This window comes from Scleropages formosus, chromosome 8 (assembly GCF_900964775.1).
Source record: "Scleropages formosus chromosome 8, fSclFor1.1, whole genome shotgun sequence".
Classification (NCBI taxonomy): Eukaryota; Metazoa; Chordata; class Actinopteri; order Osteoglossiformes; family Osteoglossidae; genus Scleropages; species Scleropages formosus.
Window position 1 is genome coordinate 32,665,369 of NC_041813.1, and position 24,563 is coordinate 32,689,931.

General features: G+C 55.4%; 2 protein-coding genes across 3 annotated transcripts; both read left to right on the plus strand.

Moving 5' to 3' along the window:
• The first annotated feature begins 820 nt into the window (after positions 1-820).
• Positions 821-8,247, plus strand: med25 (mediator complex subunit 25). Of its 2 annotated transcripts, none has more exons than XM_018764276.1 (20): positions 821-1,098; positions 1,731-1,881; positions 1,958-2,003; positions 2,322-2,446; positions 2,835-2,933; positions 3,091-3,211; positions 3,359-3,518; positions 3,670-3,791; positions 3,891-3,969; positions 4,126-4,376; positions 4,619-4,720; positions 4,981-5,066; positions 5,223-5,280; positions 5,371-5,478; positions 6,739-6,912; positions 7,034-7,141; positions 7,243-7,314; positions 7,464-7,628; positions 7,729-7,852; positions 7,941-8,247. In XM_018764276.1, exons 2-20 carry the CDS (start codon positions 1,736-1,738, stop codon positions 8,045-8,047), a joined length of 2,253 nt encoding a protein of 750 aa, XP_018619792.1. In that variant the 5' UTR covers positions 821-1,098; positions 1,731-1,735; the 3' UTR covers positions 8,048-8,247. The 2 variants fall into 2 exon arrangements, with proteins under 2 accessions (XP_018619792.1, XP_018619793.1); XM_018764277.2 differs by lacking the exon at positions 821-1,098 and adding an exon at positions 1,336-1,358.
• Positions 8,248-10,751: 2,504 nt separating this feature from the next.
• Positions 10,752-18,989, plus strand: lrrc4ba (leucine rich repeat containing 4Ba). Its single transcript, XM_018764305.1, has 4 exons — positions 10,752-10,846; positions 12,815-12,966; positions 15,879-16,394; positions 16,516-18,989. Exons 3-4 carry the CDS (start codon positions 16,146-16,148, stop codon positions 18,520-18,522), a joined length of 2,256 nt encoding a protein of 751 aa, XP_018619821.1. The 5' UTR covers positions 10,752-10,846; positions 12,815-12,966; positions 15,879-16,145; the 3' UTR covers positions 18,523-18,989.
• The last annotated feature ends 5,574 nt before the right edge of the window (positions 18,990-24,563 follow it).

A 24,563-nucleotide genomic window follows, 5' to 3' on the forward strand; every position in this document is an offset into this window, starting at 1 on the left:
CTGAAAAGACAAGCAAGAAACACGTAAAGAAATAGGCATTAACGTGCTGCTGTTGTTATTGCTGGACGAAAGACCTTTTACTTTTTATCCAGGAACCATCATTTTTCTTCAGGAAATAATGGTAATTAGACCTTCTCTCGATGGCAACTGGCCAGCGGGGGTGAATTCCTGGGACAAATGAACCCTGTTGCGTGGGGACCGGAGCGGAGCGACTCCTGTGAACACGGAAGCACCGGGAGAGCCTTCGCATCTTTCCCGGGGGCTGAGGGCTCCCCGCTGCCTCTCTCACGCAGCGCTGTCCCCTGTGACCCGTGGCCCACCCTTGTATCCGTAGCCGCCCACAGCCGTCGAGTGTCCATCATGACCTCTGCAGGCCCCGCTGGGCGCCCGGTGCGTCCTGGGGCAACTGCGACTCGTTGGGAGTCCGGACACAATCTGCTCATTGTCCTGCCCGTGTGTGTGTGTGTGTGTGTGTGTGTGTGTGTGTGTGTGTGGGCGGGCGGGCACCCACGCGTGTGTGTGTGTGTGTCCATTCGCCCAGGCGTACCGGCCAGCGGGCGGCGCAGCACAGGAAGCGACGCTCACGACGCCGCGATGGCGTTACGGTGCCAGGAACTTGCGGTCCTCACCGAGACAGAGAAACGGCTCCCGGAAACCACTTTCAGGGCCCTGTTTCACAGCCAGCGGCCCCCTTGCCACGACCCCAGTGCACCCTTCTGCGAACCGGGACCGCCCCCTGCTGGCTGCATTTGCCAGCACCAATACTGAAAGCACCGGAGTGCACAGCAGTATTCTTCTCACACGAAGCATTTGGACCCTTTCATTTCTTGCAGCATTGTGTCTAAATACGTGAGTTTCGTGACAGGGCTCCTCTCCTCACATCTGTGTCTGGTGCTCGGCGATCCGTCGCTCGTCACTCGACTCGTCAGTCTCGGTGCGTCGCTCTCAGTTTCCCGCTCAGACCAGAGCAGTGGAGCACCGATCGCCGAGCGCGAACCAAACGGGTCACGCGCACATTTACTGCGATACACGTCGCAAGAAACGGTACAACCAGGGTGTTAAAACGACAGTTCTATTGTGACGCTTTGACGGTCGGCGGTAAGTGCAGGCGGTTCGGAGCGAGGAGACCGTTAGCATTAGCATGTTAGCGCCTTAGCTTAGCTTAGCTCGCGAGCTATTCGTGGGGAAGAGTCAAGAATGAGGGAGTAAAGCCGTTAAGTTAACAGCGCGGCTCGTCACTGTGTACGTTACTGAGGCGCATCGCATCGCGTGCAGCTCGCAGGGAAGTCAGTGGCGCGAGAACCACCGCGAGAACCGGTGCGCAGCCGCGGGAGAAGCGCTGAGGTGCTGAGTGGCGGGTGAGTCTGAGTGAGTGAGGGGGCGAGCTGGCGTCTCGGCGGGAGGCTGAAGTTGGCTCAGTCGCTCGCTAATGAATTATGAAGCCAGGCCAGGAGCTCCACTAGAGCCTGTAGTTAACTTAATAACGTAACGCCCGCTCGCTCGCTCGCTCGCTCGCCGGTCGGTCGGTCGGTGTGGGATAACTGCGGGTCACGGTAACTGTGCCTCCAGCCTTCATAAGTTCATTCAGCTTGTTTCTCTTCGCTCAGCTGAGCGGCCCGGGACTCGTTCGACTGCTCCGCTGTTCGAGTAACCCGGCCTGGCCGTCCCTCAGGCGGGTTGGACGTTTTTCTTTCTGCTGTGTGTGTGTTTTCACACTCCTTCCCCTTCAGGCCCTATGGTGTTGGGCGTGGAATCCATGGACCCGCCCACGAAATCAGGAGCCAATCAGGTGGCCGACGTTGTGTTCGTCATCGAGGGAACCGCGAACCTCGGGCCCTATTTCGAGTCTATGAGGAAGCACTACATACTGCCTGCCATTGAGTGAGTACAGCCCTGGATCAGACTGTGCGTGTGTGCCACCGCAGTGCTGTACCTCAACGAGTTCTCCTGTCTGTAGGTATTTCAATGGGGGGCCTCCTGCAGAAACTGACTTTGGAGGAGATGTAAGTGGTCTCTCCGTTCATCTGTCTCTCCCAGTCTGTCTGCCTTCCTGACTTTGAGGTGCGCTCGTGTTATGTTGTATGTATGTGTGTTTATTGCTCTCTAAAAGAAATACAGGCGAAAGCACTCGGTGAGACAGCTGCAGTGGGAAGAGGAACTGTTGAAATGAGCTGCTCCTGGCCCTCTTCGAGAGGAGTTCCTCTTGGTGCTCAGCCAAGGGTCTTCTTTGCTGGGGTGTCCCTCTGTGACATGAGTCTCTCCAGCCCCCCTGCCTGGTGTGAAGTGTCATTCCTGTGATGTCTCCTGTCCTCCTGTTGCAGTACGGTGGGACACAGTACAGCTTGGTGGTGTTCAACACGGTGGACTGTGCCCCCGAGTCCTACGTGCAGTGCCACGCCCCCACGAGCTCCGCCTTTGAGTTCGTCACTTGGATCGACAGTATCCAGTAAGAAGGGTGCCCCTCGGGCTTGTCTCTGTGTCTGTCGGGGCCCGGAGGCTCAGTGGAAGCAGGGGTAATACGCTCTCGCTGCTGGACACGTTGTAGTGGGGACACAGTCTTTTTTTCCTCAATGGCCCTTAGACTCACCGCTGTGGCTTCTCTGTGACTGCACCGTAACTTTGTGGTGGTTACATGGCAGTTCCCTGTTGATCACACAGTTATTACACAACGATATCCCTGTTGTGACCAGCAGCAGGTGGTTGGCACACAGAGAGTGTTTGTGGATGTTTTTATCACTGTGGACAGTAAATGTTGCAGTTAAACAGTTCTCCACACGTGTCCGGGTGGCTTGGTCCAAAGTGATGTCCTGTGCTCCTCACTCTAACCTACCCAGGTTCATGGGCGGTGGGGCAGAGAGCTGCAGCCTCATCGCCGAGGGCCTCTCGGTGGCTTTGCAGCTCTTTGACGACTTCAAGAAGATGAGGGAGCAGATGTGAGTAGAAGGTGGAGGCCTGGAGTGCCACTGTCAGGATAGGCATCAGTGGTGCGTTGTGTCTGCTCATGTGCAGCACTCAGCAAGTGAGCTCCTCAAATGCTCCCTCCCTCTGTCTCCGTCTGTCCCTCGCTGCTGCTGGATGCCTGCGACTCAGAGGCCAGACCCACAAGGTGTGTGTGCTGCTGTGCAACTCCCCACCGTACCTGCTGCCCGCCGTTGAGAGCGTCAGCTATACGGGCTGCACCGCGGACAGCCTGGTCCAGATCATACGCGACGTGAGTGCCGCTCGTGTGTCTCACGAGCCTCAGCTGTGTGCATCGGTGCCCCAGATTTTCCCCAGGCCTCATCGCCGCCTCTTTCCTGCTGCACGGTTAAGTGTGTGACTGAGAATGGATGGGCTAACGCAGCCCCTTTCCCCGCAGAGAGGCATACACTTCTCTGTGTTGTCTCCTCGGAAACTGCCCGCGCTGCAGGCCCTCTTTGAGCGAGCTTCGCCTGTGGGTGTGGCTGCAGAGTCTCCACACCCAGACTACAGCCAGGACCCGCGTCACATGATCCTGGTACGAGGCATCGCCCTGCCAGGTGAGAGAGAGAGAGAGAGAGAGAGAGAGACTGAGACTGGCTGAGAGCTCCTTCCCTTCTCCCTTGTTACCTCATTTCCTTTGGTTTACCTTTAAATGAGCAGTACAACTAAATGAAATGTATTTCACTCTGTTTGTCTATCTGCCCACAGCTGCCCAGGGGGGGGGCTCTGGGGCAGGCCCTCTGAAGCCACCTCAGCCCCTGTCTGTCGGTCAGACCAGTCTCCCTGGAGCCTCCCAGCCTCCTCCAATCAGCACAGCTCATCAGTACCAGGTTTGAGCCTATGGCCCGGTACACAGAGCCTGCCAGTCTTCCTGTGCATTCCTTACCCGAGCCTCTGTGTGTGTCTCTCTCTCTCCACCTGTCCTGCAGCCGTCCTCTTCTCTCAGCGCTGCCCAGGTTGCTGCTCAGAAGGCTGTAGAGGCGGCCAACAACCAGAAGAACCTGCGCTGTGAGTGTGTGCACTAGCAGCAGGACTCTTGTTTTCTTGACACAAAGGAATAATACAGTGCTGTCTTGTCAGTTCAGGGACATTGACTCAGCTGTCTCACTCTTCCACTCCCTGTGTCTCACTGTTCTCTGTGTGTTTCACTCTTTTTTTCCTCAGTCCCGTCACCTTTCGGTCAGCCAGCACCTCTGCAGTCAGTGAGTGGTGTGAACCTGGTCCCGACGTCTCAACCTAGTCTGGCCACCGTCACCACCATGTCTGCCCCCATGCTGAACCAGCAAACACCACCCCCCCCGCAGCAGTCACAGGTTCAGTCTTCTGGGCAGCCCACACCCAATCAGCAGCCTTCTCAGATTGCTCAGCCACAGCCGCCCAATCAGCAGACACCGCCTTCCTCTCAGCCCGGTATGGTGAGTCTCAGCTATGGAAAGGCACCTTGAGGGGAGGTTGCTGAGGGGCACACGTATCCGACACAGTGTCGCCCCCGTCCTGGCTCGGAGGGAGACTGACAGTGTGCCTGTGATGGACTGGGGTGACCTTGAGGATGTCTGCAGAGATGCCAGTAGTGTCTGTCTTCACTCTGAAGCCTTGGAGGAACACTTTGCATGTCCCCGAAGAAGGAAATGTTCAGCACTGTCCGTTCCCCTCACAGCCCGGTGTGCCGGCAGGCCAGCTGAGTGCCAATCCAATTGGACCGCAGCAAGGAGTAGCCAATAAGATCATGGCCTGGAGCGGGGTGCTCGAGTGGCAAGAGGTAAGACAACGAAGGACCTCCTGCAAGAATCTCCTCTGTGATTCTCGAGTAGGAATCTAGAGGGGAAGCCTCCTGTAGGAATCTCAGAGGAGCACTCGTCGTTGCAGATGTCCAGCATTTCTCCACATTTCCCTTTTCTGTCACCTACGACCCCCAAGAGTTTGAAGCACCTCAGCTTCTTCTCAGGTGGCTTGAGAGCCCCACTGATGGGGACACACTTACATTCTGGCACACCTGTCCTGTCCCCTGTTCCCCTGCAGAAGCCAAAGACGACGTCGATGGATTCCAACACGAAGTTGACACGGTCGCTGCCCTGCCAGGTGTATGTCAACCAGGGAGAGAACCTGTGAGTGTCCTGGCCATGTTCTCCCCTCACTGCGACGAGCTCCTGGAAGCGGATGTAGAGCTTCCTTGTCACGCTGAGCACCGGTTGGCTGAGCTTGTTTCCGTGTTAATTGCTGATTGTTTAACTAGTGTGTCTTTGTCTTCTCTGTTACCCCAGCAATGCAGACCAGTGGCCCCAGAAGCTCATCATGCAGCTCATCCCTCAGCAACTGCTGGTGAGGCCCATTGCTCTGTTTCCGCCTACTGCACCGCCTCTCTTGTGTCTTTGCCCTAGTCTGTGATGTTAATCTGCTCTTCTCCCCTAGACTACACTGGGGCCTCTCTTCAGGAACTCTAGGATGGTACAGTTCCACTTCACCAACAAGGACATGGAGTCTCTCAAGGGCCTCTACCGCATCATGGCCAATGGCTTTGTGAGTGGGGTTTTCTGGAAGACCCCCCCCTTAATTCTCTGTCATTTTGCTCTTCCGCTTATGGTCTGCCCCACCGCCCCTCTGCCTGATCCTCTTCACCTCGATGTCTGATGCCAATCAGGGCAGAGCCATGGGTCTTTCACATGTTCCCTTTTCTCATTAAAACAAGTGTTCTGATTGGGTAATTACGTGCCACCCAGAAGCCTGTCCTCACATAAGTGAAGTGAGTTCCTATTGTGCTGGTGTCCAGTTTCTGCTCTTTCTTACACAAATTACAAAAATAGGTCCAGCTATTAAAGTACAGCAAAATAATAAAAGATACCTTTTATATGTGACAGCTGTAGTATCACCTTGTACTTTGCTTTTATAGAGTAAAAATTACTGAGGTGTATAAATGTAAATTGTGGTAAGTAGCGTAATGCTATATGTCGCTTTGAAGAAAATTAACAAAAAAAATTAATGAATAATATCAGAAAATCTTAAAGAGCAATGAATCCGCTATTCCAGCCCTGACGTTAGTGACTTTCATCGGTAGTTGCGATTGGTGGAGACTGTCTGTCACAGGTTCACCCATGTTTTCTTGTGCTCAGATTCAGCACATACTCACATTAATTTACCGTGTTCTCTCATTTTCCTAAATGTTCCCACGAGTGTTTATTCCGTTTATGACTGATTTCCACCCATAGTCAGAGCTCAGAGTTGTTTTATTGACCATCATGCATGTGCAGCTGTGCTGTTGCCGGGGCCAGATGGATTGCAGAGGGTTTGGCCTGTGGCGCTGTGGTGGCCGCAGAAAAGCCCTTTTGTTTGCTGGACCCCTGGCAGTTTTCGGTGTCTTTACAGTCCTCACTGAAGCCCCTAACAGGCAGTTGGAAGGAATAATTCATTGAATTAATAATTTGTGTGATGAAGGAGAATATGTAGTTTCATAAGTCACTGGAGCTGATTTTCACTATTTAGCGCCTCGTTGCATGAGAGCAGAGGGTCTGTGCCCTGTTTCATTTTCTGCTCCTGTCTGTGTCCGCCAGATGGCGCTAAATCCAGTTAGTTCAGTCTCAGTGATCAGTCATTCACTTCCTGTCACTGCAGTTTGGGAGAGGGGACCAGTGGAGCAGTCAGAAGAGGTTGTAGGTTCATGTTCCTCCAGAAAGTGCACTTAGGGTCTCATTGTAGATGAGTGTTGTGAACTTGTGAAGCCTGTGGGTGGCGCTGTTTTAAGGATTGTAACCAAATTGGAGCGGTGTATGTCTGTGCACAAAGGCTGGCTGCGTGCACTTCCCCAACAGTGCCCCCTGTGAGGTGCGCGTCCTCATGCTGCTCTACTCATCCAAGAAGAAGATTTTCATGGGCCTCATCCCCAACGACCAGAGCGGCTTCGTCAATGGCATCCGCCAAGTCATCACCAACCACAAACAGGTCCAACAGCACCGCACGGTATGCCCCTCCCACCCCCATGCGCATCTGTGTACCTCAGTGTGTGTGCACACCTGTGCCTGCGTGTCTCCGTGTGTGTGTTTCCCTGACCCGCATGCCGTCCTCCTCTGCCATGTTCCAGATGGGTGCTGCTGGCTCCATGCCGCAGGGAGCTGTCCCTCCTAACCAGAACTTCCTCAACCGGCCCCCCGGGCCCATTCCTGTCTCCCATGGCAACGTCCAGCAGCAGGTAACTGTCGCGATGCTCCTGTGCTCTGCCTGCATCCCCTCACCTTGTCTGCCAGAGGTCATGGACTGAAGTGTGTCTCTGTCTGTTCGACTGTCCCCCAGCCAGTAGTTTCGGGGTTACCACCGGTCAGCCAGGTCACCATGATGGATGACCCGCAGAGGCAGTCCAACATGGTAAGACTCTGCCCCCACCCCCCACCCCCCACCCGATGCTCTGTCTGTCCAGTTTCTCTCTCTCAGCTCCCCTGCTCCTCAGAAACTCTTGACCTTCCGGTTCTCATTCCTATCGCTTCTTATTCCTATCTCCTCTCGTTGGTCTGCAGATGAGGGCAGCTGCCACAGCCAATCAGCAACCTCCAGTCTCAGGCGCTCCACCCAATCAGACAGCGCAGGGTGGCCAAGCTCCACCACAGCCTTCTATGCATCGCCTCTCCAATCCAGGAGCCAATCCACAGCTGCGCAGCCTCCTGCTCAGCCAGCAGCAGCCGGTAACAATGCCCGACTGACCTTTGACCTGTGGCTGGAGGTGGGGCTTCCTTCCCATGGGTGTGATCTATGTGCTTCTCTCTCTCTCTCTCGCTTACACAGCAAGCGGCCGTGTCCCACATGCAGCCCGGGATGATTCCCCATCAGGCCCTGGGGCAGCCGCTGGTACATACCTCACCAGGAGGGGGTGCCCCGCTGCAGGCTCAGTGGAGACAGCCGCTGGCAGGTAGCACACTGAGTGTGTGCGCGTGTATGTATGTGGGGCCTGTGCACGCAGTGTGATGCTCTGCCCTCTGTCTTCTCTTCCCTCTCAGGCCAGATGCTGATGCCCCCAGGTCAGAGAGGCTCCGTGGCTCCGGGTCCCAGCATGCCTCAAGTGTCTAGCGTCATGGAAGATGAGATCCTCATGGACTTGATCTGAGGCAGTCCTGCCGTGATGCGCTGTGTGCAGGACAGAGCACGGCAATACACACAAACACACAGTCTTGCGCGCATACACACACTTCCTGCCAGCAAGTTACACGCATGTTTGTTTTGCTGCCTCTTTTGTTCCCCCTTGCAGCAGCTGCTTCCTCGCAGTGCAATAAAGGCTCGTTTTGTGCATGAGAACTTGTGCAGAAACCGACGTGTCCATGACGTGCTCCATGCTGTCCACACGGTACACATGTGGAGGGAGGGGCACAGTATCCGGAGCGTGTGGGATGCTTGCTGAGGCCAAACGGCGTTGCCACATTAATTTTAACTCCGGCAATATGTTGCGTAGCCACACGTGGGCGCCGTGTGCCGCACTTCGTTCTCCTGCCAAGCGCTCCTAGCAGATGGCAGCCTTTGGCACTCACTTTGTCCTGGCAGAACCCGCGTGGGACCCAACGCACCTCCCAGTCACTGTACCTCCTGGCAACCATGTAACCATAACAGTATGGTTGTTTCCCTGGGAGCGTACAGCTCTCTCTCTCTCTCTGTGTGTGTGTGTGTGTGTGTGTGTGTGTGTGTGTGCGTGCGTGCGTGCGTGCGTGCGTGCGTGCGTGCGTGCGTGCGTGCGTGCGTGCGTGCGTGCGTGCGTGCGTGTGTGAGAGAGAGAGAGAAGAGTGGTGATGCCTCTCTCCTGTCTACAGTGTAAGCACAGCATCACACTCGCTTTGTTTGTTGACATTGTCATTTAACCATCATTGTGCTGCACACATCCCTTTGCGAACCATGTAAACAACACACACACAGTCCATGAGCACTCGTTCTTACACACAGGAAATGATGTCAGCCTGTGTCTCCAAGGAGATGGAAGTGGTTGCTAGGAGACTGTCACATCGGGTTCGCTGCTCTCTGCCGTCTCCCCTCGCCATCGGGGAACTGGGGCTTGTCAGTAAATGGTGGTGGTTGTTGTTTGTGTGCTGCAACGACCGGCCCCTGCCAGACTTCCTCCGGTCTGAGCCCCGTGCGCTGAGCACCTCCCACTGACGAGACAGCAGGATGACCCGCTTGGTGGTACAGGAGGAACTGCCCTGATGGTGGCGCTCTCTTACCGTCGCACGGTGTTTCTCTGTGGGGTCCTGACACCAGGGCCAGCTCATTAGCATAGCCTGTTAGCTGCTGCTATCCTCATGCTAATACTAATCGTGTGCATGGCTCCTGCCGGGCGGGGGGTGGGCAAGGGTTTGAATTCACTGCGGTGCATCAGAACTCACACACACACACACACACACACAGCGCATAGTGCAGGGAGAGCGAACACCGAGTTAGGCGAGAGGACGGAGGTGGAGACAGAGCGGCCCACAGAGGCAGCTAGATCCAGGAAGGCGGGGGAGGGGAGGGTGCGAGGGGGAGGGGGATATCCACTGCACCACTGTGTGACTGGAAATCTAATGGTTGAGGGGGAGGTTGACCCACCAGAGCGGGACTCAGAGGGGTGCTGTCGTCCCTAAGTAAAAGCGGTGGAGACGGTGTATGGTGGTCGGCATTACTGTGACTGTTCGACATTGTTGTCAGCTCTCCATCATTTCCATGTGCCTACTGAGGGTGACTTGTCCCATTCCCACCTCTGTCTCCTTAGCCTTCTGTCCGTAACCATGGTTTCTCCGTGTGCTGCCCCCCCAAGCCCCACCCCCACTCTTTGATTTGTCTCCATGTCCGTCTGATAGGTTCCTTCTGGACACCATGTCTCTCGTTCCAGCTTCCCTAATTGGCAGGACGGAGTGCTGCGGGAGCGCTTTGCACTGGGTAAAAATACAGCCTCCACCCGGGAGGGGAGGGGGGACTGCGTACAGTAGGCGCGTTCTCGTTGCCATGGGAACAGTCTGTGGATGGACCACACGCGCTCCTGTCAGTGTTGGAGCAGCTTAGAGGCCTGGTGTTTACATGGATATTGTTGTGCTGCAGTGTGTCTGGTCTCCATCCTCTCCACTCCAGCGTCTCTCCAACAATTCCCAGAGGACATTGAGGGACAAAGGGAACATCAAGGGACACACACAATAGTGAGGGACAGAGGGAACAGTGTGAGACACAAGAATAGTGAGGAACAAAGATAGGAGAGAGAGGGGACAGTGAGGGACATGCGACTGCACTTCTGCTTGAGGAAACAACGTGTAAAGAGGATTTAAGATTTTCTGGTGGAAACGGAGCTCACAGGTGTTCTAGGGATCTCCTAGCTCCTGCAGCGCAGCACATCACGCCTCCATGGCAGCATTTTGGTGTGACATCACATCTTCTCTGGGATGTCCAAGAGTGAAATTCTCATCATGGCCGTGTCCCACACTGTCATGCGTCCCTACAGCAGCCTTACTAACCACACTGGCCACAGTGTGATATGTTCCTCCAGCTGATGTGTGTCCCCTGCTGACCCTTTGCATGGCCCTACTGCTGCAATGTGTCCCTTTCAAACACACTCGTGTGGACATGCCATGGGAAACCCTCCGGAGTGTTATATTTGTACACGAGGTGAATGTTGCTGGATGGATGTCTTCTCCAGAGGAGCCAGTTGTTCCACCGACTTCTACAATTCATGGAAGGACAGAGAAAGACAGACAGTGTGCGATGCTCTGAGCATCAGTCTGAGAGAGAGCGAGAGAGCGGTGGGAGAGGAGGGAGGAGGAGAGAGAGCGGAGGGAGGAGAGCAGAGCGAGTGAGAGAGAGAGAGAGAGAGAGAGAGAGAGAGAGAAGGAGACAGGCAGCGGAGGAAAGACAACAGCTCAACACTGCTGCTGTGAAAGGAAGAGGAGAAACGGAGGTAAGAAAATGGGAGGTGTGTGTGTGCGCGTGTGTGTCAGAGACAGACCGCAGAGAACACTGACCCGAAAACAACATTGACGTGAATACAGATTTGTATCCGTATTCCTCAAGCATAACTGTATGTATAGGGATATGTGTGTGTGTGAGAGATAAAACATATACAGATACTATATGTAAATAAATGAGTGTGACAGTTAAAATGAGCTCAAGACTTCAGTGTCTTTTCAGGTGAAAGATTAAATTCAAGTTTGTATTGAAAGAATGCGGCAGTGTGTGTGTGCGCGCGGACGCGGGTGTGTGGGTGTCAGCTAATGAATTTGTGTTGCTAGGTTGTGCACCAAGCGGGCAGTTCTGATGTAGTAAATGGATGGCTCTGTGTACACACTGTGTGTGTGTGTGTGCGCGCGCGCGCGCACGCGCATGTTACCCTCTGTGGTTGCGGAGGTTTTTGTTTGTTGATGCAGATCTGTGTGTGTTAAGAATGCAGCTGAATGTATCCATGTGCTTGTAACAGTGTTACTACAGTGTGTGTCGGAGATGGATCGGTGCGGTCATGGTTTCGTGGAGGCTCTCTAGGGACGTGTGTGTGTGTGTGTGTGTGTGTGTGTGTGTGTGTGTGTGTGTTGGACCCTAACCTGGGGGACGTTGCAGCCTCGAACCACACAAACCACCCGACTGGCCCTGAGCGGCGGCTGCTCCCCCGTCTTCATGTGGATGCGGTGACGTGACGGGCCGCGCCGCGCAAACACGTCCGTCTGCTGACGGGAAGTAACGACAGCAGTGGTGGATACGGGTTTCGACCAGGCCTCACGCAACGCACGGAATAACGAGGGACATGGGAGACGGGGACGGCGATGGGGATGGGGGCGGGGTCAGCGGAGGCCTGCAGAGGCAGGAGGAGATATCTGCGAGCGGAGGACCGGTTGGGCGGAGAGGGACAGAGTACTGTGCTGGAGAAGGCAGGAATCAGTGGGCTGCCCATCGAAGAGGACATGCTGCCTGTCTCTCTGCACTGTCTAATTGGAGCAGCGACTGGACACACACCCTGGAGCGGCCGTTACTCGTGGCACAGGGACTGAGAAGAAGTACGTTGAGCACAGACCCCACGCGCAGGAGAAACGTGGCATGCTTGAACCCGGGAGCTGGACGTGGACACGGCAAGCGCGTTGTCACGGTCCTCAAATGAGCAGAGTGACAGTTGAGGTCAGCGAGCCTCCAGACCGTCCACTGCCGGTGGACACGGCATGTCCTGCTTCCACGAGTACTTGAGTAAATAGAGCAGCACCATTAAAGCTCGCTGTGTGCGAGGCTGCGACCGCTGCAGCGTGTGTTATGTCGACCGTGGACACGCAGGACCGTCCCGCAGCGGCTCTGCGCACACGTGCTCTCTGACACCTTCTGTCTTCTGGAGGTCAAGCACCGGACAGAGCTGAACGTCCACTGAGCTGGGGGACAAACAAGGACTCTCTGGGCAATGTTGTGGGAGGTGGTCGAGGATCCAGTCAATGTGTGGTTGCGGTGGTGCCTGTTTTGTCGTTCTCCTCGCGGGGCCCCTGTTTGTGCACACGCACACGCACACGCACACGCCTGGTGAATCTCACAGGTCTGGGGCGCTTAACGAGTAGAGGCGGAGCCAGGGAGAGGGTGGGGCTCAGGGCACTGACATTCGTCTGATGTCTGACAGCACTGCTGGGTGCCTCGATGGTGCTGCCATGGCGACGATGCTTTGGGGGGGGCGGGGGCAGGGGTCTCCAGGACTGAGCAGGACGGCAGGAGGAAGTGTGTTTTGAGCGAGTGTTGGGTGCGAGGGAGGGTGGGGTTCTCTTTGCTGTTTCCTAGCGACCTCGGTTCCCCCTTCCCGCAGCAGCTGACTCACCGCTCGGCTCCGGGTTCGAGCCCTCAGGCTCCAGCTTCAGTTTGTCGCTGTAACGAGGAGCGTTGACTGCGGCGCCTCTCCCTCACGCAGCTCCAGTGCCGCATACCACGAGCGGCCGTCCAGCCAGGGCCCCGATCAGGCAAAGCCAGCGTCCGGCGATGGAGCGGGCCGGCCCTGAGCACTCAGGAGCAGGGTGCCAGACGCCGAGGGCCCCCAGCGAGGAGCCAGGCGAACGCAAGATGGTGAGTAAACCTGTTCCTATGGCAACGGGGTCTGCGCAAAAACCCTCTTCCATTTCACAGAGTAAAACGAGGAGAAAAGCACAGAAGACCTGTGGAACACAGAGGACGGGCAGCGGGAGCCGGGAGAGGTGTCAGTCTGGAGCGGGCTCTCTGTCACCTGCCTGTCTGTCTTTCTGTCTTTCTCTTTTGTCCATCTATTTGTTTGCCTGTTTCTCTGTCCTTCTGTCCGTGAGCCCTGCTCTGTCTCACTGGAAAGGGTCGTGATCCACTTTGCTGTCGGTGTGTCAAACTCACTGTCCTCTGGTCAGTCCCTCTTTTTTGAGCTCGTTTGTCAGAGAGTCAGTCTGAGTGTGTGTCTGTCTGTGTGTCGCGAACCCAGTCCTGCTTTTGTAGGCCTCGGTTCAGAGTGGACTGCGTGGAGTTTGCCGTTGGACTGCGGCGGACAAGAGGCGCAGACGAAGCTTCGGTGTGCAGCTGGAGCAGGGCACATTACGCTCTAGACGCTGTTAATGCAGATTAATTGCTCTCAATTGCTGCAAAATGAAGTGCTTGTTAATAGACTTGGTCGGCCGATCAGAACGGCCACATGGTTTCCGCTTTGGCGAATCAACAGGACCGTCGAGCATGATTTTGCCCGAAGCTAAGCGAAGCCTGAAGGGTCTGGATGCCTTCCTGTCAGCTCCGCTCTGGGCATCATGCACTGCGCGCACTCTGCACGCACTCTGTGCACACACACCGGACACTGCTCCCAGAAGCCCGAAGGTTAAAGAAGGTATCTTGGTGCTGGTCACACTTCTATCCTGGAGCTGGACGCAGTTCCATCCTGGTACTGGACACAAGCCTATCCTGGTGCTGGCTCCAGCTCTGTTCTGGTGTTGGACGCAGTTCCGTCCCGGTGCTGGATTCAGTTCCATCCCGATAGTGGACGGAAGCCTGTCCTTGTGCTGGATGCAGTTCCGTGCTGATGCTGTGTGCGTTTCTGTCCTGGAGCTGGACCCCTACATGTCCGGAGTGGTAGTGGCCCCAACAGGTGTTTTTGAAATAAGACCACATGCGGGACACAGAAAAGAGTCACTGCACTGTCAGTGCTGGCGTGTCCCCCTTCATGTGTGACGGGCCAGTACTTACATGCTAACAAACCCCTCTTGCCCACTTTGTCCCCATCCCACTCTCAGATGACCAGGTAGCTGCCACATGTCCTAGATAATGAATTGCCAAAGCACTCCTAGTCAAAAATAAGAAAAATATGGTAACAGGACCTTAAATGGTTTACTCTGGCTCCCCAGTTGTGTGTGTGTGCGTGTACAAGCAGACGCATGCGCTTTAATGAGAGGAAGGAGAGAGCGGGCGGGGTGTGAGGATGGGAAGGGTACAGCTGTAGAAAGAAGGAGGGAGATGGAGAGCGAGCTGGCGGGCGGACACTTGGTGAAAAGGTAACCATGGTAACCCTCTGCAAAGGTCTGAATTGATACAGGAGGGAGATGGAGGCTCCGTATGCAGGGACACACACAGAGGGACAGGAGGGAGACACACTTCGCCACAGTCACTGACTGTGTCACCAACAGCAGGATTATGAGCTACAGCCCCCAGGACATTCGGTCAGGTGTGTGTGTGTGTGTGTGTGTGTCTCTGAGTGGGTGCACAGTGGTCACTTAGTCTGGCTTGTGCGTCACTCACAAAGTCCTCATCTGTCCCTTGTCCTGTCCCACCCCCTCTGCAGTCCTCCGTCAAGTTTTGAATCGTCTTTTGTTTCTCATTCTGTTCCTCACAACCCAGTCACAGTGACTGCAGTGCTGAGGTCGCAGCTGTCCCTGCGCTCACCACTGGCTGGAGCTGTCCCTGCGCTGTCCCTGTGCTCCCCGCTGGCCGGAGCTGTCCCTGCACTGTCCCTGTACTGTCCCTGCGCTGTCCCTGCGCTGTCCCTGCGCTCCACACTGGCCAGAGCTGTCCCTGCGCTCCACACTGGCCGGAGCTGTCCCTGCGCTCTCTACTGATTGGTGTGGGTACTGAGTGTCATTTGCACACCACTGCAACCCATACAGTGTGATCGTCATCACACTGCTTTGGTGCACTCTGGGACTTTGAAGCTTTGCGAAGACAACAAGGCCGGGACATGGATGCAGTTTGAACTGTGCCGTATTGGTTCCCCAGCATGGACAGCTGGAGGGGGTGTGACCCTTAGGGGAGTTTGGACCATGGAGACATTTGGACTTATTGTGAGTCCAAGGCCATCTATTGACGGCTGTTGCCTAGGCAATGCAGGGATGGGTGTGGCCGCTTCCGTAGTGCCACCGCTAAAGAGGTTAGTGTGTCTGCGGAGTGCAGTGTGGGGGGCATGGCATGTCCTGCTCTCCAGTGCAGCGCAATGGAGCAGTGTCCCCCAGCTCCTGCCATAAAAGTCGTAGCCTTTCCTCCCTCTGTCCGTTAATATGGAGGGGCCACACCCGTGCTCTTGCGTGTCAAGTGAGAGCTGCCGCCTCTGCCGCCACTTCAGCTGTGTCACCGTCAAAATCACGGTATTGTCCTCCGCACACCTCCATCCCCTGACGATGAGGCTTAGTCTCCAGTTGTGGGGCCCAAACCAGTAACGTTTTCTGAAAGTTTCTGTTAGCGGCTGTGCCTGCCGGTCCCTCCGAACGTCCAACTTGCTCGCCACCGCGCCACCGTCTCTCCCACAGCCCATCTCCTGGTCAGCGTGGCGCTCCTTCAGGGGCAGTACTATGTTGGCCTGTCAAATGTAACATGTTGTGATGCTTAGTGTTGCAGGAACTGAGCGCAAAGATGCTAATGAGGAAGTCAAAGTGTGTTGGGTTCAATGGGGCCTCGTACTGGGGGCAGAGCTAATGAGCTGCATGTGCTGGAGCTTCCAGGCTGTGTGTGGCAAACTCACTGTCTCTCTCTCTCTCTTCAAGTAACATTTGTGCAACAGCCAAAGCCACAAGGAAGATTGAGAAAGAGGATTGCCACCCCGGAAGAACGGATATATTCAAACAGGCGGCAGGCGGAATGGAGCCGCAAACTAAGCAGGAGAGCGGCATCGGCGTGTGAAATGAGTCCTTTTCGAAGAAGAGCTCCACATGTTTACTGACTGTTTACTGACTCGTCAGTGAAGTGAAGACACTTCTGCACCTGCAATCAAGGTGTCCTCTGGAAAAGGGGAGGGTCATGACCCAGTTGCCATGCTCATCGCCACGGTGACCGGCGTCCCCAGCCCATCCCCCCTCCTCCTCCTCCTGTTGGGCCAGCTGCTGCTGCAGCTCCTCCTCCCTGGCTCAGCCTCTGTAGGGGCTGCCTCAACGTGCCCTGCCCCCTGTAGCTGCTCCAATCAAGCAAGTCGAGTGATTTGCACTCGGCGGAGCTTGGAGGAGGTGCCTGACAGCATCTCGGTGAACACGCGATACCTCAACCTGCAGGAGAACTCCATACAGGTGACTCGCTTGCTCACGGCATGCACTGCTTGGTGCTTATCGCATTTCTGCTTGTGCTTGGTGCTGACCCTTGGTCTCTGCTCTGTGGTGTCATCCTCTTGGTTTTTCTCCTGTGTGCCAGGTGATCAAGTCAGACACCTTCAAGCATCTGACACACCTCGAGATTCTGCAACTCTCCAAGAACCAGATCCGTCAGATCGAGGTTGGCGCGTTCAACGGGCTGCCCAACCTCAACACGTTGGAGCTCTTTGACAACCGACTCACCCTGGTCCCGTCGCAGGCCTTTGAGTACCTCAGCAAGCTGCGGGAGCTGTGGCTACGCAACAACCCCATCGAGACTCTACCTGGCTACGCCTTCCACCGCGTGCCCTCCCTGCGGCGCCTTGACCTGGGCGAACTCAAGAAGCTTGACTACATCTCTGACGCCGCCTTCGTTGGCCTCGTAAACCTGCGCTACCTGAACCTGGGCATGTGTGGCCTCAAGGACATCCCAAACCTCACGCCGCTGCTCCGACTGGAGGAGCTCGAGCTCTCCGGCAACCGGCTGGAGATAATTCGGCCTGGCTCCTTCCAGGGCCTAGTGTCGCTGCGCAAGCTCTGGCTCATGCACTCGCAGGTGTCTGTCATCGAGCGCAACGCCTTTGATGACCTCAAGAACCTGGAGGAACTCAACCTGTCCCACAACTCGCTGCACTCGCTCCCGCATGACCTGTTCACGCCACTGCACCAGCTAGAGCGAGCGCACCTTAACCACAACCCCTGGGTTTGCAACTGCGATGTGCTCTGGCTCAGCTGGTGGCTCAAGGAGACGGTGCCCAGCAACACGACGTGCTGTGCCCGCTGCCACGCGCCCCCCGTGCTCAAAGGCCGGTACATAGGAGAGCTGGACCAGAGCCACTTCACGTGCTATGCCCCGGTCATTGTGGAGCCCCCCACCGACCTGAACGTCACCGAGGGAATGGCAGCTGAGCTGAAGTGCCGGACAGGAACCTCCATGACTTCGGTCAACTGGATAACACCCAACGGCACCCTTATGACCCACGGCTCCTACAGGGTTCGCATTTCAGTCCTGCACGACGGCACGCTGAACTTCACCAACGTCACTCTCCGGGACACAGGCCAGTATACGTGCATGGTGACCAATGCCGCGGGCAACACCACGGCGACCGCCGTCCTCAACGTTACGGCGGCCGACGTCAGCATTAACTACACCTACTTCACTACGGTTACTGTGGAAACTGTCGAGACGAACGGAGAGGAGAACTCAGCGCGGCAGGAGATCAACGAGACGATCATCAGGATTCCGGGCTCCACGGCTTCAGGGGACATTTGGGGTGCTGGGACCACCCTGGCGACCACATCCTCTTCTATCTCTGCTTCCTGGTCCTCCTCTTCTCCTCGAGCTACCAAGTCCATGGAGAAGGCCTTCACGGTACCCATAACTGACATCACCAACATGTCAGGCCTCGACGATGTGATGAAAACCACCAAGATCATCATCGGTTGCTTCGTGGCCATCACCTTCATGGCGGCCGTCATGCTCGTTGTCTTCTACAAGCTCCGCAAGCAGCATCAGCTCCACAAGCACCATGGACCAGCGCGAGCCATTGAGATCATAAATGTGGAAGACGAGATTGGTGGTGGCGGAGCCAGTGGCACCACTGGACGGGGTGGCGGCATCTCAGGGGGGACGGTCCATTCGGTAGGGGGAGGAGGCTCAGCCATGGGGCAGAGTCTCCGGCTCTCTCACCACCCAGAAATGGTGAATCTGCCCAACCTGGCGAGAGCCGACCATCTGAACCACTACTACAAGGCACACCATTTCAACAACAACATGATGGCTGTGGGTCTGGGGGCTGGCTCGGTAGGAGGGGGGGGGCTCAACAACAACAACAACCCTTCCCCCCCACCCATCTCCTGCACCCAGGTGCCCATGGCATCGTCCGGCGTGCAAAGCCCTTCTGGAAACAGCCCTGGCTCGGCGGCGGCCCCTCTGCCCCTGCCCCTACCCCCGCTTGGTCTGCATGGTTCCCTCAAGGGCATCATAGGAAAGAGTCAGAAGGCCCAGATCGAGCCGCTGCTCTTCAAGAGCGGCTCCAAGGAGAATGTCCAGGAGACACAGATCTGAGACGTGGATGCAACGGGAGGCCGTGGGGAGTCGACTCGCTGCTGCAGTGTACACACACATATGGAGGCACGGAGGAACCGGCCCGTTGCGAGGGACATGCCACCCCGAACTGTGCCGTCCGCAAGCAACAAGGCCCGCCAGCACATGCACGTGCGCACACACGCGTACACGTACACACACGCGCACACGGACACGCGCTCACATTCACGCACACACGCACACACGCACACACACACACACACACACACACACACTCTCACGCTCTCTGGACAATGTGGTGCGCTGAGCACTTACTCATCCTCCATTAAGGTGTCCGTCTCCTGCAGCCCTATTGAGGAGGGAGCACAGCGCTTGCTGAGCGTGTCTGTTGGGGTCCCAGGTGACAGGGCCCTTGGGACACACATGTGGACAGCAAGGACAGACTTGGGAAGTATGACAGGAACTGGAAATACACACAGTATATATTTTCATTTGAAGAAAATAAATTATGAAGAGTCTTTACAAAATGACTGAAAGTCCAGACTTAAAAGAGAATAAGAGCTGCTATTGTTCCAGCTATTATTATTATTATTATTATTATTATTATTATTACTATTATTAATATTATTCCAAGGAAAACTTTGTCAGTCATACATTTCGCTTTGTTTTGGAGACACGGGAGGGGTGGCGGGGGTTATCAGACTAAATGTCAGATGTTTGTTCCCATTTTGATTTATGTCATTTTAACTGACTTTAACTCGACCCCCCGTATGTAGGAGCCGAGCAGATGGGGGGGCGGGGCGGGGCGGGGGGGGTGCTTTCCGGTGACAGCTCAACAAATACTTCACTGATACATGACACACTGTAGAGGTTGCCTGGTGGGAGGCGGAGTCAGTAGCAATCCAGTTCCACCTGCAGTGGTCGCTATGGCAACCAGCGCTCTGACAAGCAAACGCTTCTTGCTCACTCGTACAATTGGTTCCATGATGAATCTCCGGAACTTCTTCGCCACCGTCTTTGATTTATGCTCTGAACCTCATTCTGTGCACTATAATGTTGGGGTGACGATGAGTATCATTGTTATTATGGATTATTGTTTTATTTTTATTGATGTAAGTGATTCAGTGAAATATGACACAAATTACATTGGCTTTACTGAGAGCACTTATGGCGCCTGAAGTGACAAAGCCTGATGCTGAGGACGGTAGCAAGTCGCACCGTCGCAAATCGTTTCTTCATTCCTGGAGAACCAGCTGACCCCCCCCCCCCCCCCCCCCCCCCCCGAGTAGCACCCCCTCCCGTGACCCTCTCCCCAGTGCCTCGCATGGCCCACATCCACCGTGCTGCAGGCTTGAAGGTCGGCCGCCCCAAGCTGAACGGTGAATTACAGTGGGCCTGTACCATGGGACGAGCCGAGATGAGTTGGACCTGGGCTGATGGCCTCATGGTCCAGCAGGTAAGAACGCCACTGAGAAGATGACACATCGAAAAGGACTTGAATCCGGGAGAGACAGGAAAATGTTGCCGATTCTACTTGACGACAACAACGGTGTCTTTTCGGTTGAACTTGACCCGTTCTCCAGCCCCGTGTGCCGTGCCGCTTGTTCTGCTTATTGTTGTTATCAGCTAATGCAGAGGTGCGTTCCGTTGTGGGAAGAGGAAGCTTCCCAGGAGGGAAGACACACAGAACCACTGCTGTCCTCCGAATGTGTCCGAAGATCATCCTGTGGACACGGACACACACACACGGAGACGCACACGGACGCACATACACACACGCAGAACCGCAACATAAAGGGCTCCTTTTCTGCACGGGTGCGGGGTGTGTCCCTGTTCCGCTTGGCCCGGTTCTGTCTGCCTGGCTCTGCAGAGGCGGGACCCTGTTTCCATGGTGACGCATTGTGGCACCTCTGCAGAGTGGAGTGTGAGCGCTGTGATTCATTTTGAGTGCCTCTGCAAATGGAGTGAGGGCTGTCAGAGCCCGCAGCCACGGTCCCGACACACTGCAGAACAGTGTCCAGGCCAACGGGACACTGCGTGTGTGCGTGTGTGTGTGAATCTGTCTTTCAGGCTCATGTCTGACTCTTGACACCGCTGCAATTCTCCATGCTCCGGCTGAGCAGACCCTTCCTTTATGCTTTCCTGCGGACAGATCCCTGGACACGTGGTCCTCGGTGTAACCTTTGACCCCAGACCGGCTCTGTGTGGGCCCCCTAGTGGGCGGAGGGTGTTTGAGCCCCACTTGTCCTCTCTCCCTAGAACATGCGCTTCCATCCCCGGGACTCAGACCATCTCTAGCATCACGGGACACAGGTGTTGAAGTGTAGGACTTTGTGCAGCAGCGCTGCGAACGAGGCCCCACCTCCCTGACTGCTGCCTCTGGTGCACTGTAGGGTATGCAAGGGGCGGAGCTTGAGAGAGACGGGTTTCTTTCTCTTGGCGCTCCTGTACAACAGAGCATTTTGAGGGTCGAGAGCTCGCAGAGCGGTCACACGTGGGCTCACAGGCACACATGTAATGTGTTCTGTGAGGCTGGTGGGGGGGCGGTTCTGTTGAGGACGTGCTGGAGTCGGGCCTGTGCTGTGCTCGCGGCTGTCTGCTTCGGCACACGAGCGTGGCAAGATGAGCGAAACATCGGAAGCGCTGGGGGCTGCAGCGGTGGACCTTGTTCCGTGTGTCACACATCCGTTTCTCTGCACGTCCTCTCTTCCAGACCGCTCTGGAACATTCCAGACTGTGTCCCCAATGACAAGCATCAAGGAATGCAGAAGGTGTCCTGGAGAAGTGGGGCCATGTCAGGATGCGTTGTTACGGCAACGGTGCGGCGGTGTTTCCGCAGTGGCTGGACATTGTCAGCTTCCGGCCCAGTTGTGTTGGGGACACGCTGAAGGTCCAGTGATATGCCACACAGCATCCTGAGAGATATCGGGCTGTTGTGCGCTCAGGCTCTGCTGGGGGTCTCTGCACACTGCGCCACTGCCCTTTGGTACTCGCTGCCTGTAGGAAGGAGGGTGACTCCCATCGGGACACAGTGCAGTGTGAAACTGGATTAATACACAGGTTCTGACTGTGGTCCATTTCTGTCTTCTGGCTTTTCGAATCACCCCATTGTCCTGATGGTTCGGTAATCACTAGAGTCCACCTTCAGTTCTTTCCTCGTCCGTGAGGGCCTCATTTCCTGTCTCCAACCTCTCTCCCTCCGCTGTCACCGCCGCCGCCGCCACCGTCATTGTAGCCGCTGTTGAATGTGTGACTCTGTCTCTACAGAGTGACTGGCTCCTTTCTCGGAATAGAGCGATCGCTGTAGCGCTCAGAGCCAGGGGACGAGGACAGGGGGACATGGAAACCACGAGAGAGAGTGGAAATGCTACGGGTGATGAGCAAGGCAGAGCCACAATTTCACTGTCCGTTCGCTGTCACTCTTACGGGGGACAGTCGTTGGAGACTCTAGACTCTCGGAGAGGACAGCGCTTTTTACACTGTCCACCTTGTTGTATCCTTGACCAGTGTCATGATCTCCTTGCTTCACTCCTTCCTCAGGCCCACCACTCAATGCACGCACGCACGCACGCACGCACGCACGCACGCACACACACACACACACACACACACACACAACAACAACAAAGGGTTTCTTTCTGTTAAATGAAATATGAGCTCCATCTGCTCCTTTGTTTGAAACGTTCTTCTGAGAACATCTCGCGACGCGTGTCTTATGCGGTTGTTTCCTCTGTTACAGTGTGGGTTCACCACGGTAAATGTACTGTAATGTAACGGAAGGGGTGCGGCAGGTTGGAGATGGTCTTCACAGATCAGTGCCAAACTTTCTTTCTCACCAACATATCTGTTTATGTGCCATACTAAGCAATTTATGGAATTAAAAAAATGAACTCTTTTTTTTTTTTTTTTAACAAAATAACTGCGTTGTGCTCCTTTAGACTTCCTGCGCCTGGGTAAATGGAAATAAGTATTTTGTGTGTGTGTGCGCGCGTGTGTGTGTGTGTGTGTGTGTGTGTGTGTGTGTGTGTGTGTGTGTGTTATATTTTGGTGGGGATACACTTCCTTGACAAGATGCAGTGGCAGAAGACAAAGGGACTCGAACCATTCACCCGCCACAGGCTTCAAGTGGCATCGATGTCAACAGATGAGTTATTCATTGACACTCTCTCACACACACACACACACACACACACACACCTCACTGATGTGCTGCTGTGTGTGTGTGTTACTCCCAAACACACATCTGTGTATACATACATCACACTCTCCAAGAGAATGTGCTTGTGCTGGCCGTTTAAGCGAAGCTGTGCATGCACACAGTTTTACCGCGCTACTGCCAGCAGTAGAGAGGTGCGTGCTCCTGCAGGTGCTCGTCACCCATCGCTGACACGCCGAGTCAGCAGGATTCGACGCTGCCGGTTAAGGGTCTCACACGAAGGGGGTTCGACCTGCGCCCAGGGGATGATGACCACATTAACCATGGTAAAGTGTGGTGCTGCTGGGCTCTGATGGCTCTCTGAGCTTTCTTTCCGGGGGCGATGCTGATGCTGATGTCCTCCTCACAATGACAAGACGAATATGAAGAATGTAACACGCGAAGGAGGATGCTGGGAATGGGGACAGTGTTAGCGTTAGCATTAGCATTGTTGTCATCCCCTGCTGCACCCCCTCCCCCCTCCACCAGCAGAGAGCCTTTTCTTTCTTGCTGCAGCGTTGTCATGGTGACCGAGAAATGTGGGAACACCTCTGTCCTTCACAGGGACTGCGCGCACAAGATAGGGGGAGGTGGGGGGCACGGGGGGGCTCAACAAACAGGCCCTGGTGAGACTGAGCCGCAGCCCCGACACACACTCCAGATGCACATCTCGCGCCCCCACTCGGCATCTCGCGGAAGGACGGGCGCCGGTGCGAACGGCCCCTTTATACGGCCATGTGTTTTGTACCTCTCTGCTCTTCGGCTGTGAGGCCGCGTCTCCACGACAACGGGGAGCCCAAAATAGCGCTCTCCTTTTGCTCGGTGCGTTTCGCGCGCGCTCCCGTCAGCCCGAAATGCCGCCCCCGCCCTGCCGCCGCGTGCACCACTCCTGTTCCGCAGTCTGTGCTTGTGTGCGTGTGCGTGTGTGTGCGCGCGCGCGTATGTGTGCGTGTGTAGCTGGCCCTCTCCTGCGCTCTCCCTCTGTCTCCGTCTCTCTGCAAAGATCCCATTTGCATTTATTTTATTGGCAGCTTGCGTTTCCATGGAAACACCTTGAAACCATGGCAACAGTCTGAAGTCAGCCAAACGCTCTTTCAGAATTGCTGCATTCATGTTTCCTCTCTGCTCTCTTAGTGCGTCGCTTTGTGTGTGTGTGTGTGTGTGTGTGTGTGTGTGTGTGAATGTATACGTTTAAACTCAGCTCTTTGTACCTCTCTCTCTCTCTCTCTCTCTCTCTCTCTCTCTCACAGACACGCACACAGTGTGTACAGGTGTATGCCATGTTTTTACTCATTTCTCCCATGAAGGCCCTGCATTGTGGTCCCAGGTGACACACAGCAAGGTGCAGTTCTAGACTGCGAGATACAGCGACGCACAGAGAGACGCACTGGGGTGCAGTGACACGTGACATTACACAGTGAACGCGATGTAGTGTTATCAGCCCACATAGTGAATGTGCGAGGCGCTTTGAAGAAAAGAGTCTGCTAAATAAATAAACGTAAACGTGAATGAACGCAGGACGCCTATAGGCGACAGTTAACTGTTCGTGAGAGTGATGGGCCGAGGGGGAAGAACTGTTCTTGTATCTGGTTGTTCTGGTGGACTGTGCTCTGTAACACCTGCTAGAGGGGAGGAGCGTGAAGCGTTTATGCCCGGGGGGCGCGCGGTCAGTGACGATTGCGCCCCCGCTTCCCCATTCTAGACTCGTACAGGAGCTGAAGGGTCGGCAGCTCTCGGCCGTCTCGACCGTCCGTTATAGCCTCTTTCTGTCCCATTTGGTAGCCGAGCCAAAGCAGACACTTATGCTATAGCAGCGCGCAGGGCAGGCTCATTGACAGCTGAGTAGAAGTGGGGCAGAAGGTCCTGC

Excerpts from the sequence above, each read along its gene's own strand:
- lrrc4ba (XM_018764305.1), top strand. The coding sequence starts at position 16,146 with ATGCTCATCGCCACGGTGACCGGCGTCCCCAGCCCATCCCCCCTCCTC. Across the intron at positions 16,395-16,515 it reads TGCAGGAGAACTCCATACAG|GTGATCAAGTCAGACACCTT; the intron begins GTGACTCGCTTG and ends CCTGTGTGCCAG.
- med25 (XM_018764276.1), top strand. The coding sequence starts at position 1,736 with ATGGTGTTGGGCGTGGAATCCATGGACCCGCCCACGAAATCAGGAGCC. Across the intron at positions 3,212-3,358 it reads TGGTCCAGATCATACGCGAC|AGAGGCATACACTTCTCTGT; the intron begins GTGAGTGCCGCT and ends CTTTCCCCGCAG. Across the intron at positions 7,629-7,728 it reads TGCTCAGCCAGCAGCAGCCG|CAAGCGGCCGTGTCCCACAT; the intron begins GTAACAATGCCC and ends TCGCTTACACAG.